We start from the raw sequence: 17,517 nt of genomic DNA, 5'->3' as shown, positions 1-17,517 counted from the left end.
ACGGCTATTCTGTCAGAAAATCTCTATTTTTGTGTTTTAAGAATATTCCATTTATTATCCTGCGTAAGAAAAAGACATTTCGAAGTATAAGGAGGAAGCACTTGCAATCCGGGACCCATGAATATGATAATCCATTAAGCGAGTGTGAAGTGGGCTTTAGCCACTTGGCCCTGATGATGCGAATGCTTGGATATTGGATTTCACGAGTCAAATCAAATCTTTCACCAACACCTGAGTTCAATGGTTTGGCCGATTGGTTTCTATATTTCTATTCTAATCCCTGAGTTCACGAGTGCGAAACCGGTGGTTTCTTGGTCACGACCAGCTAAAGCTAAAGTTCCATTAAAGAGCGTTTCCACGGGGTAGAACCTCCTCAGGGAATATAAGGTTTTCATGAGGCTGACCTTGAGCCGCCATCCAAGCACGAATACCTTCGTTTAAGAGAATATTTTTGGTGTAGAAAGTCTCAAATTCAGGATCTTCCGCCACGCGAATTTCTTGAGAAACAAAATCATAGGCACGTAGGTTCAAGGCCAGACCGACTACTCCAAGAGCACTCATCCATAAACCAGTTACTGGTACAAATTTATAGATTCCATTTATTTTCAATGTGACATGCTATAATTTATCCTAGATTCTTAGGGATAATAGTAATTTAATGTCTCGGTGACACACGCTTCCTAATTCTAATCATCTAAATTCAATATAAATAGCATGATGGGGTTTAAACCCTCACCACTTGATTGGGTAGAATTCACCGATGTCATGGACCAAATGCCTCATAACGAGTATACCGACAGTATAATCACAAGGGGTGAGACTTACCGATATAAAAGCATTTTGCCTAGTTAACATTGCCCCTTACATGTATCGACCCAATCACCTTTAATGCCAAACGAGCTAAAACTCAACGGCTCTATGAAAGAGACTTATTAGGTTATTTCATGTTCTGACTTTCGTGTTTTACTTTCTTTACAAGTTGACTTTCAAGTATAATACGTATATATTTATTATAAACTTTTCTTAATTTTATAATTTATTGTACACAACCCCGTATATCACACGGGTTTATAACCTAGTTCCGTATCTTTAGATATACACTATTCATATTCAACCCACTTCTCCATATTTCTTTGATAGGAAAAAAGGTGTGAAATAATTAAAAAAATATCATAATAAGAAATGAATAATAAGATGAGTTTAAAATACAAAGTTATGAACAAAATATAACTTTTAACTTAATTACATGGGCGTGGACGTGGATACTAACCTCGTTATTCCTTTTTACGTAGTAGCAATGAAGAATAATTAGTAATCTTAAGTACTTAATTGCATTTTTTCATATATTCGTGATTTTTTTTTAATTGATGTTTGGATTCATTTTATGTTTTTGTTAGAATTTACTTGACTTTTAACAAAAAGACTTTTTTCTTCGTAATGGTGGGTATCCTTTTCGATTTTAGGGTTGCGTATTCTCGTATCATATTGAATTTTGTTGCATTCCCATTTCTTAGATCCTTTAAAGAAAGGCATTTTTTTTACTTTCAAGTATAAAATCATAAGCTTTAAAAGTTTAAGAGACTTTTTCTTTATTACCGGACCAGCAACCAAAAAACTTATGTTTATAATATCTTAATACAACGTATACACTTTTATATAATTTTATTTATAGTAACAAGTATAAAACCAATAAATAAAAGTTGTGAATTTAATACATAAAGCTTGACAAGTTGATAGATAAAAAAACGTTCAAAGAAAATCACCAAGTTTTCAACTCGTTTCGACTTTTATACGCCAACACCACTTATTCCAATTTTCAAACCAAGTGTAGACACGCCGGTTCAAGCCACCGTTACCAGAACCTTCTATATATCCATCCATCACCTCCATAATTCAACAAATTACTACTTAACATGACGACCAAGAAGAAGACCAAGCTCGGAGCACTCTTCCACAGCTCCGAGCCCAACATTCTACTCACCGCCGGTCAAGACCAACATGACACCGACAGCAGTTCACATCACAGCCATAGCAACGTCTCTATTAATCCAAGTCCAATCAATTCTCCGAATGCATCTCCGGTTAATTACTTCATGTCCCCGGTCCACCAAACGTCGCCGTTTACTAAATCTCCGTGGAACTTTTCGTTTGCTGGAGACCAAACCCTTTCGGCTTCCACCGGGTTAATCGGCTCGTTAATTCGCGAAGAAGGACACGTCTACTCACTCGCTTCATATCGCGATTTATTATACACAGGTTCGAGCTCGTGTTTTTTTTTATTTCACATTGTGTCATTTATTAAACATCTTTATTTATTTCACATTGTGTCGTCTTTTCAACTTATGTAACGCAATAATATCTAACCCAGTTTATTACACTGCTCATATTCGTCTTTATTATTATTATTATTATTATTATTATTATTATTATTATTATTTATTGATTAACTTTATTTATTTCATATTATATTGTTAATTCAACGAGTGTAGCATACGTGTATCTAACCTAGTTTATTATTTTACGCAGGTTCGGATTCACGAAACATTCGTGTTTGGAAAAATTTATCCGAGTTTTCGGGGTTTAAATCCAGCAGCGGATTGGTGAAAGCGATTATTATTTCGGGCGAGAAAATATTCACGGGTCACCAAGACGGTAAAATTCGGGTATGGAGATATTCGGATTCGAAGAAAGTATATAAACGGGTGGGTAGTTTACCTACCACACGTGACTTCATAATCAGCTCCATGAATCCCGGAAACTACGTGGAAGTCCGACGTCACCGTAACGTTCCATGAATTAAGCATTACGACGTTGTTTCATGCATGAGTTTGGATGAAGAAAACGGGTTATTATATTCTGGTTCTTGGGACAAAACAATTAAAGTATGGAGACTTTCGGATTCCAAATGTATGGAATCCGTTGACGCGCATGACGACGCGGTTAACTCGGTTGCTACGGGTTTTGACGGTTTCGTTTTCTCGGGTTCGGCTGACGGGTCGATGAAGGTATGGAGGCGGGAGTTGGTTGGAAAGGAAACAAAGCATATGATGGTTTATAGTTTATTAAACCAAAACGCGGCCGTTACGTCCGTGGCAGTTAATGCCACGGACGCAGTCGTGTACGCTGGAAGTTCGGACGGGTTGCTGAACTTTTGGGAACGGCATAAGCACACGCTGGCCCAAGGTGGCGTTATTAGAGGACATAAGCTGGCAGTGCTTTGTCTGGCTACCGCGGGCCAATTGGTGTTTAGTGGGTCCGTGGATAAAAGCATTTGCGTGTGGAGAAGGGAACGCGGTGGGTTTCATTCGTGCCTTTCGGTTTTGACCGGACACGATGGGCCGATTAAGTGTCTGGCGGTTCAGGAGCGTGATGGTGATGGTGGTGATAGAATGGGTGGTGTATAGTGGTAGTTTGGATAAGTCGGTGAAGTGGCGGTTGTCGGAGAAGCGGTGGAAGTAACGCGCCGCCGTGAGAGAGTAAGGGTGGTGTTTGTGGGGCCTGTGTAGAATTTTGTGGTGATGGATTGGTTAGTATACACTGGAAATATGGAAACATGTAGGACCATTTACAGAAAGAACACAGACTTTTGGAATTGGAATTGGAATTAGTGGTGGGTGTGAATTGGATGTGGATTATGCTATGCATATATGGTGTAATTATTGGTTGATTGTATAGATGGACAATCTGACTGGCTTAGGATCCCTCTCATACCATTTTTCCATACCTTCTTTTTCTTATACGGTTAGTATAGCGGGTTATACGGTCGTATAGCGTCTGAGTCATGTCAGTTTGTGTCAGATTTTGTCGATCATTGCTTGTAGTGTCTCGTATAGCCCAACAACCATATATTTATGTGTTTATGACTTTAACATTCTATGTAGCCATCATCCAAATATTATCTGACTTGTATCATATTTTTTTAGTAATTTTAACCGTTCTTTTTATCCATTTCATGTTTTTTTCACTTGTATAGAATTATGTTTTACACTGAAAAGTTGAATTATATGATATTTTAGAATAAAATAAATTGTCTATTAAAATATACATAACATATTTGGCTAATTAATCTGTAGCACTATATAGCTCGTCTAGGCTCGTATAGTCGTTTTCCAGCAACGCTTTACAGTGTTCAAAGGCAGGCTAACTTTTTCTGCAAAAGTTTTCTATACGGTCGCCCTATACGACCGTATAGATTTTATGGTGTGTCATGGAGCAATACGAGTCATTAAACACCCATACGGCTCGTATAGGCCTATACGGTCATATAGGCTACAAAAGCTGTTTTTTTGTCACATATCAGCCATGCGTAGCCTATACGGCCCGTATAGACCTATACGAGCCATATAGGCATATTCAGTCAGCATGAGGGTGGTATATGAGGATCATATCCCTTTAACATGAATAGGTTGGTACAATAACACAGGTTATTTACACGTGTATGAATGATGTAATAATTGAGACATTATATTGCATAGGGTTAAGTGAAAGTTATGATAGGTGACATGGTTTATAAGATTATGGTAGCAAATAGTACATATAATAAAAGACATTTATTTTTCTAGATGCGTGTGGAGAAGGGAACGCGGTGGGTTTCATTCGTGCCATTCGATATTGAAAGATTTTCGGTATAGGTAGCAAACTCATTCTTGCCGGCCTGAGTTGATATATAACCGTTGGATTATTTGAAAAACAAAAACAAAACAAAAGTTTAAGACACGTTTTTTGGACCACTGGAAGTAAGTATAATAAAATAAAGTAGAAGGTTAAAAAGTTCCAATAACTATATTTATTTAGATCGTGGAGACTTTTTTGTATTTTACGCTACCATACTATTTAAATTTGGAGAGCCTGATGCCCTATTATGGTCGGACTATGTTGTCTTAACCGGGTCCACGCTGGCTTCAGAGTCTGGCTTGGGCTTTCCCTAAGAAACCATATCGCTGACTGCAACTTGACAGTCGTTATGCCGCCACAAGAGTAGAACTCTTTGGCGTAACACACAGTGGGACAAAAACTCGAGTGAGCTCGGAATCCGAACTGACAACCTTGTACAAGGCCTAGCTCAAATCCTTCGTTGTCATTCAGTAACTATATGACTGTTCGGGTTAATACAAAAATAAATAAATAAATAATGAAACTTTATAAATGTAATTTTTTTTAACTCACGTGTTCTACAAATTAAACCTTTATCTGCCCCTCCCAAAATTCAAGTTAACTTATATAGATTCAACGTTAAGTTCGTCAAGTTTTGATAATGAGTTTTTTTATACGAACGTTTGCAATCATGGAATACTGCGACCGTTGTATTTTGCATCGATGCTTGAAGTTCAAGATTCAGCACAGTCAAGAACTAACATACTAAGAACGCAAAGCAGCATACAAAGATCTAGTGCACCATTATCTTGCTTAAAAGAGTCAAATAAACCAAACAATAATCAATTGACTATAAGAGCACTTGGAGTGGGTTTTGGGAAACCAAGGGCATGATGAAAAAAGAGGTAACGGGGGATCATTGCCCACCCCATCAATACCGAAAGATTTTCGGTATAGGTGGTAAACTCATGATGGTCGTCCCGAGTTGATATTTGATTGTTTGATTAATTTAAAAATACATAATGAGTACCCAACTACCCGATACTAAAAGGGCATTGGGCCGGGTATCTGACATGATTCTATAATACGGTATGAAACCAGTATTACCAATAATATTACTAACAAGTAACAACAAAAATACTATATTAGTTTGAGGCATTTAGGAGATTGTTAAGAATTTGTGGGATGAAGAGATATTCATGGATAAATATTGCATTGACCACCCAACAAGATTCAACACCATCCTCCCATTTATAACATCCTTGCTATGCAACTCATATGGGAAACCTTTGGTCCAGCCAAATCAGGTTTTCCATTTCCTAAACCCTCTCAAAATGCAATTCTTCTTCCACATAGCCCTGCTTTTCATATTTTATACCTCCTCATTTTCCATCCCAATAACCAACATTCACTATCCGGTTAGCCGTCGCGGCCTAACCGCACCGAAACAAACGCACCCAATCCCAAACCCGGACATAGACCATCTCCTTGACGATATAAAAGTTGATGTCGATCCAAGTTTAAAGTTCGACAACCCTCGGCTCAAGAACGCGTATTGTGCGTTACAAGAATGGAAAAAGGCCATGATTTCCGACCCGTTTAACATGACCGGAAACTGGGTTGGGCCCAATGTATGTTCTTACTATGGTGTCTTTTGTCTCCAAGCTCTCGACGACGAGAGTATTCAGACCGTCGCAGGCGTCGACCTCAACTTCGGAGACATCTCGGGCCAACTCGTTCCTCATCTCGGCCTGCTAACCGACCTCGGGATCTTACATCTCCATTCCAATAGATTCTGTGGAGTCATCCCAAAAACATTCTCCACCCTCCAACTCTTGTTTGAGCTAGACTTAAGTAACAACCGCCTTTCAGGCCGCTTTCCCACCCCGGTATTAACCTTGTCATCTTTGCATTTTCTCGATATCCGGTTTAACGAATTCGAAGGCCCGTTACCACCCGAACTGTTCAACATCGACATCGATGCCATCGTCGTGAACAATAACCGATTCTCGTCACACCTGCCGAAAAACATGGGGAACTCACCTGCCTCAACACTTGTTTTAGCAAATAATAAGTTTAGTGGCTGCATACCAAGAAGCATTGGCCGAATGCAAAATTTAGAACAAGTTTCTTTTGCAAATAATCGGCTGACCGGCTGCCTGCCCGAGGAACTAGGCGGGCCGAAATATTTAACTGTTTTGGATGTCAGTAAAAACTACTTCTTGGGCCCACTTCCCAAAAGTTTGGAGAGATTAAAAATGATTGAAAGGGTTGACTTTTCAGACAACCATTTGACTGGTAAGGTGCATGATAGTTTTTGTGGTCTGCCTGAGCTGTGGAACATGACAATTTTTAACAACTTTTTTAATGAGATTGGAGGTGAATGTGAAAAGCTTATGAATGATAAGCTTATTATGAATGATAGTTACAACTGTTTCTCTAGGAAACAAAATCAAAGACCGCAAACTGAGTGTTTGCCTGTGGTGACGCACCCGGTAGATTGTAAAACGATTGGGTGTCAGCCGAAAGATCCGACGATTCTTGAGAATATAAGAAAAAGAACGCCACCGAGACCGATGGTTAACTCGCCACCAGTCCCACCACTGCCACCACCGCCGCCTTCAAAACGGATGTTCAAAAATACCGGCTCATAATATTCGTTGTCGTCGCAACCATCATTGGTGTTGCAAGGATATTAGATGTACAATTTAGAAGACTTGTCTTTATGTTAGTAAAGATTTTTTTTTGGGTAGAGAACAACACTTGTAGACTAACTTGTATTGGATTACTAATTAAAAAGTTATTCACAAATCATTCATGTCTTCCTTTACCCTCTCTTTATGTGTTAATGTGTTATACACCGTGGTCATGGGTGTGCGTGGTGTGGTCGTGCAGGGTTGTTCCTTTGGTTTTTTTTATGGCCGTGTGGGATTAGATGCCAAAATTAGCCACTAGCAACGGCTATAAATAAATAAAGAAAATAAGTAAAATAAAAAGTAACTAACCATAACACATGATATGTCATATGTGATAGTAAAAATGAAATTTCTATGGTGCCTATGTGACATGACTTTCACTGTCACGAACCATAACACATAGTCTTGGTAATCATTTGTAACCTTGGCTTTAAAATGCGCACAAGTGCATACTAATGCACGCATTACATCATGCGGTGATGAGATCTCATATCATGATGCACCTCACATATACGGTCTGATGTGATCTTATGCTTTATGTGACACCTTACGAAGTTGACCAGTTTTTGAACACATAGGGTAGTTGATTGCAACAAGATTGAGTTTTTCAAATATGATTGAATAAACCTGACCATCGATTGAGCAATGGGTTCGAGTATTTGAACAAATTAGACCATCGACTGAAAAAAGCTGATAAGAGATGCTGAACAGGGCCCTAAAATGTACTTTTGAAAAAACCAAAAATGTTGAATTAAGTGCCCAAAATAAATAATCTTGGGCCAAACCCTATTAGAGAGTTTACAAAACACCCGGCCTAACATGAGCATTTTGTGGATAGCTCATGATGGGCTTAGCTATAACTCTTTGTAGTTGAATACTTGAATATGAGTTTGAACACAAGTTATCTGAATAACCAGTAATCAACTGATTCTTTTTTTAACTATTGCTACATTCACTCAAAACTGGTACAAAAATTTAATCAAGAGCTGATTGAATCATCTCAACCACGCCTTCCATCGAAGGGCGTTGCTTCGGATCAGACAAAAGGCACATTCGCGCAATCATGATCATAGCCGTTACATTATCCGTGACACCAGCCATTCGCCTGTCAGGAACTCCGTTTGGCCCTTCTCTCTTACGTTTCTCGGCTATGTACTCACCTAAGTTAGTGACCGAAGGTTTCTTCCCGGTAATAATTTCCAACATCAAAATCCCAAAACTATAGACATCTGATGACCGAGTGAAAAACTTGTACACACTTCTTGTTTGTGTTAGTTCCGGGGCCATTCGGCCACAGTTTCTTCTGATGATATTGGAAGGGGATATAAGGTATGGTGTTTCATAGCTAGAAAGACGAGGGGAGAAATCGGTTTGTATAAGGAAGTTTGACGACTTGATCACCCCACAAACGAGTGGTTCACCTTTTTCAGTTGTTTGGCTGTGAATTGAAGCTACGGCTTTTGCTGCTCCTAGCGCGATTTGTTGTCTGATCTTCCGGTTTAACGGTGCAAATTGAACACCTTCGCTACCTACATTAATGAAATACATTAAGAGTTAGGACTCGTGTAAGGTGTTCACAGTTGTTTATCTTAAGCCAAACTGCTAGTAACGGTTTTTGACCATTGTAAACCAAAACCAAACAGTTGAAAATTTAAACCGAACCAAAGCAAACACACCTTACAAATGGTTTGGTTTTAATTTCATTTATGGTTTGAGCTTATTTCGCTTTTATAATAAAAATTGCACAGAATGCAATCAATGATTGGTTTGGGCAGTTTCACGGATTCATACTGAACAATTAAGTGAACAAATAACCAAACCATAACTGAACTGAACAATTGATCAATGGTTTAGTTTAGTCATAACTGATTAACCAAATATTACGGTTCAGTTTCGGTTTTCAAATATTTGATGTGTGGTATAACTGAATTAACCGAACCAGACATGAACACCCTTAATTTATGTAGTTAAAAGGAAAGAGACCGTCAACTCGAAAGACTAGTTACCATGCAAGAGCTCCTCCAAACTGCCTAAACACAAATACTCATGAATAACAAAAGCCTCCCCACCATACCAAAAACCAAACAACATCGGCAACAGCCAACGATCATCACGAACGCCACCAAAAAACTTGATCCAATACTCAAAATCAGTCCCACAACTAACCCTCTTATAAATCTTTCTTATAGTAATCATGGAACCACAATCAAGAACCACCTTATAAAGCGTCCCTAACGAGCCCTCCCCGAGCCTGTTCTTGGGCAGCTGCACGAGTTCAGCCGAGTCAAATGTTGTAACGGTTTCAGGATCACCGAATATGATTCGTGTGGGCAGGGTGACCTTGACCTCTAACGAAATCGGGGTTTGGTTGTTGGTGATTCGAGTGTTTGAGGATTTGACAACTTTGGTTGAAATGCATGTTATGGCTTTGTATAAACCAAATAGGATTAAGATTATGAGGACTAAGAAGTATGGCCATGAATGTAGAGTTGTGTTCATTGTTTGTGACTCAAGTTATTGGTTGATGGCTGGCAATTTATTATTGGTTGATGTTAGAGTCATAGGTGTTTTCATCTGAATCTTTGGAATCATCTTCACTCCTGTACAATGCTTGCTAATTGAATCTTTGAGTTTTAATTGTAGTCATTGGTTTTATAAACATCGATTATATGTATAAAGGATGGATTAAGTGAATGTTGTACTTTAGCATATATCTAAAAATACCAAAACAGTGTATTCCACATTGTGTATACATTAAAAAAAAGGTTGTTTATTAAAAACATTAAAAAAATTAGAGAACAAGGGAATGACGTTTGGAACCATCCCTGAGACGGGATGCCAACCGTCCATACTGATTTTGACGTTTTAGGCCTGACTCACCCAATAACATCATCGAAGAAACATACAGCCGTGAGAAAACTCTTTTTAGCCAGGTTTCAAACTTAAGTCCTTAATACATCAAACATCACTTCCCACCATACCACTGGTCCAGAAGGCCAACCGCACAAAAGAACACCTTCTAGTCATTTGATTAATATATATAGTTACCAACTTAACTTTTACCTTGGATTTCCATCTATCATGGTCTGCAATACAACTTCTTAATGTTGAAAGGGTAAAAATGTAACTTAAAAAACAAAATCCTAGCTCTTCTTAACTTGAATCTGCATGTTTGGGATTTTTTTTCGTAAATGTAGGTGGTCTATCAAAACCACTAGTGTTTCAAGGTGGTTTTGTTAATTGTTTCTAAAACTAGACAAGTCAACAAAAGCGACAGGTTTTATCCTGAAACATCTGAGCTGAAGTCGCTGAGTCAAGAGTGAGGAATCGCCATTCGTGATGGAATCAATGACGAGAACAATCATGCCGATGAGTAACAATCGCCGATTAGTTTTGCGAGAATCGAAACGTCATATTGAATCGGAGAATCATGAGTTGTATTTTCTTGTAAGTTTAGGGGGTGTTTGGGATGCCTTATTTTACCTCTTTATGCCTTATTTAAGGCATAAGTTATAAGTTACAAAGTTGTAACTTATGCATTATACACTCACAAAATCTAACTTTCTCAAACACCATATACCTTATAAGGAGCTAAAATAAGGAATCCCAAACACCCCCCTTAAAAAGTGAATTTTTGTAACAATGTGTAACTAATTTTACAAAAGAAGAGGAGATGTGTGGTGCTTATGGCTAATGAGCTAGTGGCGGAGCGGTAAGGGAGAGACTTGGTGTTTCATGCGACTCAGGTTCGATTTCTGCTCCCAATATTTAGTTTCAGAGGCACCAGGATAATGATGGGAGCATTGATGATAATGTGACTTTCACTAATTGGTTCTTTGAACTGAGTGGGCGTTGGTGGGTTTTTCGTGGTCCCATAGATAGAAAGAAAGGAATTTAGCTAGGAGTCCATTAGAAACCTAAAAAATAACGTGTGGTGCTTAGGAAACCCGAGACGACGTCGTAAGGCTGTAGTTGAAGGAGTTAAAGCTTCCTTGATTAGCGAGGAAACTGATGAGTGGGTAAAAGAATGCGTTTTTAATGTCTAATATCGTGTGTTTTAGATATTTATATATATCGAACACGATTACTTTGAGATCTTTTATAATTGCAGGTGTGTTGGTGCTTAATCGAGCCAAATGGAGTTTAATGGAAACTATTAGGATGATACTTGAAAGTTAGAACGAAGATGAATGAGGCCGATAGTCAAGATATGGAGAAAAAATAAAGAAGACCATACAGGCCGCAAATTGTGCTCTTAGGGCCGCAATTTGTGGTCCTATCTGGTAAGAGAGGCTGCATGCAGGGGCGCAGATTAGGGAATTTTGGTAAAGAAGGCCGCAAGTTGCGGTCCTCTGAGCACAAATTGCGGCCTAGCTTGTAAAAAGACGCGGATTTTAGGTTTTTGCCTCCATATATAAATAGACCGACGAGACGAGTAGTCAAGGCGAAGTGTTGTAGTTGAAGATCCGAAGTGGTTTTCATTTAAGTTGGCAACACGCGATCAAATCCAAATCCAAATCCATTGCTTTTGCAGGTCCATCCATCCCCAAATCTTAAACCTTCTAAACATGTGGCTTCGAGAGCACAGTCGTGGTGTTTGCAAGACCATATTCTTCGGGGTTGTGATATTCATAGGTTGGACTCTGATTATGGGTGTGCGATGGATCGTTCACGTACTTCACTTCCAGATTTTGATCTTAGCGGGTTCTCTAATAAGGACACCGCCCCCCTAAAACCCAACATGTTGTGGCGAGTGCCTTATTTAGTGGAATCGTCAAGAGTTTAGAAGTGAAGTTTGATCTATCCCCTCGCCAAAAGGCGGTGTTTGAATGCCTTCGGGCTCCTCGGGCTCAGGATTTTCTAACGGCTATCCCCATTGAAGGATTAGGCCAACGTATGTCGGGTTTGGAGTATCGGGCTATCCTTAAGTACCGGTTAATGATCCCTATGTTCCCGACGGATGAACCTTGCCCAATTTGTCGCAAGGTCTGTTTGGATTCTTTTGGTGACCATGCGGTGCATTGCAAAGAATTGCCTGGCTTTAAATACAGACATGATCTGGTTAGGGATGTTCTGTGTGATGTTCTTAAACGGGCAGGGATTTCTGCTAAAAAGGAGGCCCTTGTTAACTTTCTCACGGATCTTATTGAAGGGAGGTCTACTTTACGACCAGCTGATATTCTTGTGTTCGGGTGGGCAGGGGGGAAACACGCCTGTGTGGATCTTACAGGAGTGTCTCCTTTTGTTGGGCTCAGGGACCGTGGGTTTGTTGTGGGTCAGGCTGCGTTGAAGGCTGAATCGGGCAAAGTTGTTAAACACGAGAAAGCTTGTTTAGATAATCAACATGTCTTTCTACCATTTGCCTTTGATACATTTGGTTTTCTGGCTCCAGAGGCTGTGAAATTTTTGAGTAGGGTTCAGCGCGTCGTACACGGAACCTCTTCAGCTTCTAGGTCTCAAAACTTCGTTTTTAGCAGGATTGGCTTTGCTGTTCAAAAGGGGGTTGCGGCGCAGCTTGTTGCCCGTTTGCCTGCCACTTTATTGTAATCGTTTAGTAAATTATATAAAACTTCGATTATTTAAAAAAAACATGGAACCCAACATCGATGACGACACACAACCACTCAAAGATAAACTAACGGCGAAGCAAGACACCAACACCGGCGGTGGATGGGGGTGGAGCTTCTCTCCGTTATCTGTTCTCTCCGATCTTCAGAAAGCTGCCGAAGAGATCTCTCGCAATGTAATATTAATAATAATGCTCTGTCTCTCTCAATTGCAAAACAATTACTCTATTATTATTATTATTATTATTATTAGGTTTACTTCCTTTTCTATTGCATTATCAACAGTGTGGTTCTGAAATTAGGGTTTTGTTTTGGATGAACTATAGTCTCAAACCTAGGGTTTCATTCATGGCTGTTACAAAAAGCTCGAAGCTTGGTCTCGATAAAACTAGCTAAAAAAACTTGATATGAAACAACTTGAACTGAACTGGTTCATGGTACAGTATCCGAGCCAAACTCGACCCAAGCTCGGCTCGATTTTAGGCTTGTTTAGCTTCAAAATCGAGCTCAAGCCTAGCTGAGCTGCTTCGTGTAATTTCGATCTCGAGCTAGAACCCATCCTGGCTCGATTCGTGAACTTGAAGCTGAAATAGTGAAATGAAATCTAATCAATTTGAGAACTTTTTTATTGCCAATGATTTCATGTTGATGAAGTTGTGCATTGGATCTTAATTGAGACTGCGATTGTTTGTGTTTACAGGCTGCTGAGGTTGCTAAGACAGCTGCAAATAGTATCTCTGACTTGCAGAAGGAGTTTGAAGCTTCAGAATCTTCTAAGGAGGATCATTCAGAAGCTTCTTCTGATAAAGACGAGGAAACTGAAGATGAAGATGATAAGAAGCGGAAGGCTGCTCTGGAAAAACTCGAGAAAGCCAGCAAGGACACATTCCTTGGCCAGGCAAGTTATAATGTTCTATATCATCATTTAATAAATTTAAATAAATTCTTTTATATGCATTTAATTGCAAAAGTAACAAGTTTTTTGGTACAGGGTATAAAGGCTATTGACACTTCTGTGGAGAATTTTGCTTCTGGAGCCTGGCAGGCATTGGGTAATGCGTGGAAAGGCGGTTCTGATTTTGTTCAAAAGTAAGTCAAATAGTCAATATATTGCCATCAAATTTTCATCTTTGCCTACATTATGGACCATGGTTCTTGATCATGACTATGTACATATGCTGTTGTTTGATCATTAGACAACATTATTATGGTATTATGTTATTAGGGTAGTGTCGTCGTATTAGAATTCTTGGTATATAGTATTAGTTAAATAGCATCAATTGTATCGGTCTACATTTTTTTGGATAATCACTTATAAGAAAGTATCTTATAAGAAAGTATTAAAAATATCTTGATCAACGGTGGTAATTCAAATTTCAATCCGTTTACTTATATTTGTTTCTTCAGGCTAGAGAATTCTATACAACAAGGTGGTTTACCTGCAGCAGGTTCTGTTCTAGAGGTTAGCACAAAATCCTTGTTTTTATTTCCTTCAAAATAATTATATATTTTATAATTAAAATAATGAATTGATTCAATAGACTGGAAGAGCTTTTACTGCTAAGGGCATTGAAGTGCTTGAGTATGTTGGAAAAGAAACTGTGGATCTTTTAATCATAGAATCAGGCATGGAAGTTGACAAAAATGGTGTAGAAACTGGACATGAGACAGAAGAGGTCACTTTTGACAGATGCTTCTACATCTATGGAGGTCCAGAACAGCTGGAGGTATATTTTTTTTATAGAATTTCATCATCATCATCGTACTCAGTATATCCCACCAATAGCCAAGCTATGGTAGGGTCTGAGGAGGGTAAGATGTAGACAGCCTTACCCCTACCCCATAGGGATAGAGAGGCTGCTTCCGATGAGACCCCCGGCTCGATAGTAGTTTTGCATCAAGCCTTGGACATAAGGCACATAGCACTCAATCATCGGGACACCGGCTGATTGGTGCATGTACCATTGTCTTTCGGCTATCAACGCCACCACATGATGCCTGATTAACCTTCTGCCACTTTTAACGTTATTTTCACGAGATTAGTAAAATAACGTTAAAATTAGTGCAATTTTACTTTTGCCCACCCGAGGGTTCACACATATATACATTATATGCGCGCACCGCAAGCAGGGCGATTTTTTTTTTATAGAATTTGATCATGTTAAAGCATACTTATTATTTTCTCAAAGTTCAAACCGAAGCATGTGTTATAATATGACTTGTAGGAGCTCGAAGCGTTATCAAACCATTACGCACTGCTATTTAATAGAAGAAAAGCAAAGCTGTCAACAGAAGAAAAATTCACATATGATGTAAAGCTTAAAGAGGTCCAACAAATGCTGATGATGGACACTGTAACTGATGAAAACAAACAAGAATCAGAAAAGGGAAAGACCATTAATGATAGCACTCATGATGAGATCAAGAGTTTTCACAGTTCAAGTGTGAGCAAAGCTGCAGAAATGGCTGCAGGGTAAAACAGTCTTTTCATCTTCTTTTGTCGTGTTAAAGTAATAGTATCACAATGGTTTAAATGATATCTTGCAGCTTTGCAAATGCCTTAACGGGACTGTCTCCAAGTGATATTGTTCAAAGAACTAGTGGCAGACTAGATTCTCTTCACTCTGAGGGCATACATGTAAACTTTTACTTCAAAGAAAAACATTATTTTACATCATGTAGTCATGAAAAGCAATTAATTGTTGTTATCTGTGTGCAGAGACTTTCAGAAATGTGCTGCATTGCAGTTTCTCAACTTCTGAGCCTTGGGAAATCAGTTATACACAATGCAAACAAAGCCCAAAGTGCTGATGATGATGAGGATATTGCAAATATTGAATGGCCCGAGGATTCTGTTGAAAAAGCTAAAACAATGAGGTTGAAAACACAATCGATGACTGGATATCTCGAGGCAGTTGCCATCAGTTTTGTGACAGGTGTAAATATTTTCCTTTATATTTTCTCTATTGTTATTATTGCTGCAAGATATAAATAATTCTAATTTTAATCGACTAAAACAGGCATATCAGATGTAGCAGAAGCTTATGCAGCAGCAATCAAATCTGCTACTGCTGATTCCTCTGAAATTGTATCTGAAAAGTCAATTCAAGATAAAGTCAACTCATATTCTGAGGATCTACATGCTAATCGGACGACTGCTGTGGGTAAAATCCAGGATGGCTTACATTTCTTGGCGTATGTCATTCTAACTACTTCAATGCCTGCTGTTTAGGTTATTTAAAATTTCTTGTACTGTACTTAGTTTATGATAATAGTTTGGGATTGCAAATCTGATTTTTACACATGAATCTGTACTCCTGCCAGTAACTTTAAAAAGATGATACCTTTTAAAATCGTACTTCCAGTTTGATTTGTAAGCTGCATACACTTCTGAATGTTGAACTGTTTGTCACTAGTTGCTTACGCTCAGTTTTTATTTTATTCTTTTTATGTTTAAAAGCTTTGTTTGTTTTGTCAGTTGAAAATGGGTGAGTTAAGATTTGTATTGGGTTGGGTTGGGTTGGGTTGGGTTGGGTTGGGTTGGATTGGTTAGCCATAGACATTATTTGTTATTCTTTCTGCTTTTACAAATAATGAATGTAAGTTTCGTAAATTCACGAGAAGGGTCTGGATATTTCTGTGAATAGCGATTAGATAGATTTCAATATTAAAATATTTTAATGGTACTCTCAAAAGTTTAATTGGAAACATGAATAAGCGATATGGATGTTTGTTTACAAGATGTTTTCTATATGTATATACACTTTTTTTAACGGCAAAAGTTTTATAAAATAAACAGGGTAGTAAGAAACTAGACATGAATAAGAAATGTGGTGGTTTGTTTATAAGATGTCCTGTCTATAATGTCTACACAATATTGTGTTTGCTACTAGTTTTTTATTCCATAAAGGTTTAGAGATCTATTTAAGGTTTTATGCTGCATAAACATTTAGTTTTCAAACCTGGTTTTAAGAGAGAAAAATATTTAAATTGAATGATAATTAGTTACACAATCTTATCTTATTGTTAAGATATCTCACATAGCAAGTACCTAATATCAAACTATTTTAGATATTTTAGATGAGTATTATTTAATGATAATGATTATCGATTATTAAAGATGAATATTTTCTTCAATTACGTCTCTTTTAAGCTAAAGAGAAGTTGACAGCGACTTAGTAAAATCGTATGTATCTGAAAATCAATAGAAACGAGTTGCGTCTTAAGATTTCCTAACTAGAAATTAAAATTTCTGAAATTTTGAAGTTAGGAGGTATGATAATATACTAGTATGTAATATTTTTCTTTTTCCTAATGAACTCTAATTTGAAATTTGAATAATTTTTGTAATAATAAATATCACACGAATCTCATGTTATAGTTTTATAAGAAAATTAATGATGTTTATAACGAAAAATAAAATTAACAAGTATTAATAGGAACACCTAATATGATTCTTTTTGGCATTACTTGTTTATTAAAAACATAATAATGAGGGGAATATCTGGATGCTCTTTGTCTGATTTCCGCAATTATAGTAAGAGTTCGTTTCTGAATGTGTGTATGTATATATATGTGTGCGCGCGTATTAGTGTATATATATAGAGAGAGAGAGAGAGAGAGAGACAGATATGCATGTAAATCCATATGCCTATGTCCAT

The 17,517-nt window shown here is 38.0% G+C and overlaps 2 protein-coding genes and 2 pseudogenes across 3 annotated transcripts; 3 read left to right on the top strand and 1 right to left on the bottom strand.

The window, feature by feature from the left end:
- The first annotated feature begins 1,913 nt into the window (after positions 1-1,913).
- On the top strand, positions 1,914-3,459 carry LOC143621598 (protein JINGUBANG pseudogene; annotated as a pseudogene). Its single transcript, XR_013151568.1, has 2 exons — positions 1,914-2,256; positions 2,527-3,459. The product of XR_013151568.1 is annotated as a protein JINGUBANG pseudogene (transcript).
- A 2,333-nt stretch (positions 3,460-5,792) lies between these two features.
- Positions 5,793-7,247, top strand: LOC143621597 (leucine-rich repeat extensin-like protein 7 pseudogene; annotated as a pseudogene).
- A 993-nt stretch (positions 7,248-8,240) lies between these two features.
- On the bottom strand, positions 8,241-9,788 carry LOC143621596 (putative inactive receptor kinase RLK902). Its single transcript, XM_077092962.1, has 2 exons — positions 9,296-9,788; positions 8,241-8,818 (listed from the first exon to the last, which is right to left on the bottom strand). The coding sequence occupies exons 1-2, from the start codon at positions 9,786-9,788 to the stop codon at positions 8,265-8,267; spliced, it is 1,047 nt and encodes a 348-aa protein (XP_076949077.1). The 3' UTR covers positions 8,241-8,264.
- A 3,091-nt stretch (positions 9,789-12,879) lies between these two features.
- LOC143621594 (uncharacterized) lies at positions 12,880-16,253 on the top strand. Its single transcript, XM_077092961.1, has 8 exons — positions 12,880-13,032; positions 13,557-13,945; positions 14,264-14,318; positions 14,398-14,583; positions 15,082-15,329; positions 15,404-15,494; positions 15,576-15,792; positions 15,877-16,253. Exons 1-8 carry the CDS (start codon positions 12,880-12,882, stop codon positions 16,086-16,088), a joined length of 1,551 nt encoding a protein of 516 aa, XP_076949076.1. The 3' UTR covers positions 16,089-16,253.
- The last annotated feature ends 1,264 nt before the right edge of the window (positions 16,254-17,517 follow it).

Source organism: Bidens hawaiensis, unplaced genomic scaffold, assembly GCF_021521415.1.
Source record: "Bidens hawaiensis isolate Kalapana, Puna unplaced genomic scaffold, B.hawaiensis_p1.1 tig00002922_1, whole genome shotgun sequence".
NCBI lineage: Eukaryota > Viridiplantae > Streptophyta > Magnoliopsida > Asterales > Asteraceae > Bidens > Bidens hawaiensis.
This window is presented reverse-complemented; position numbering and strand designations above follow the sequence as displayed.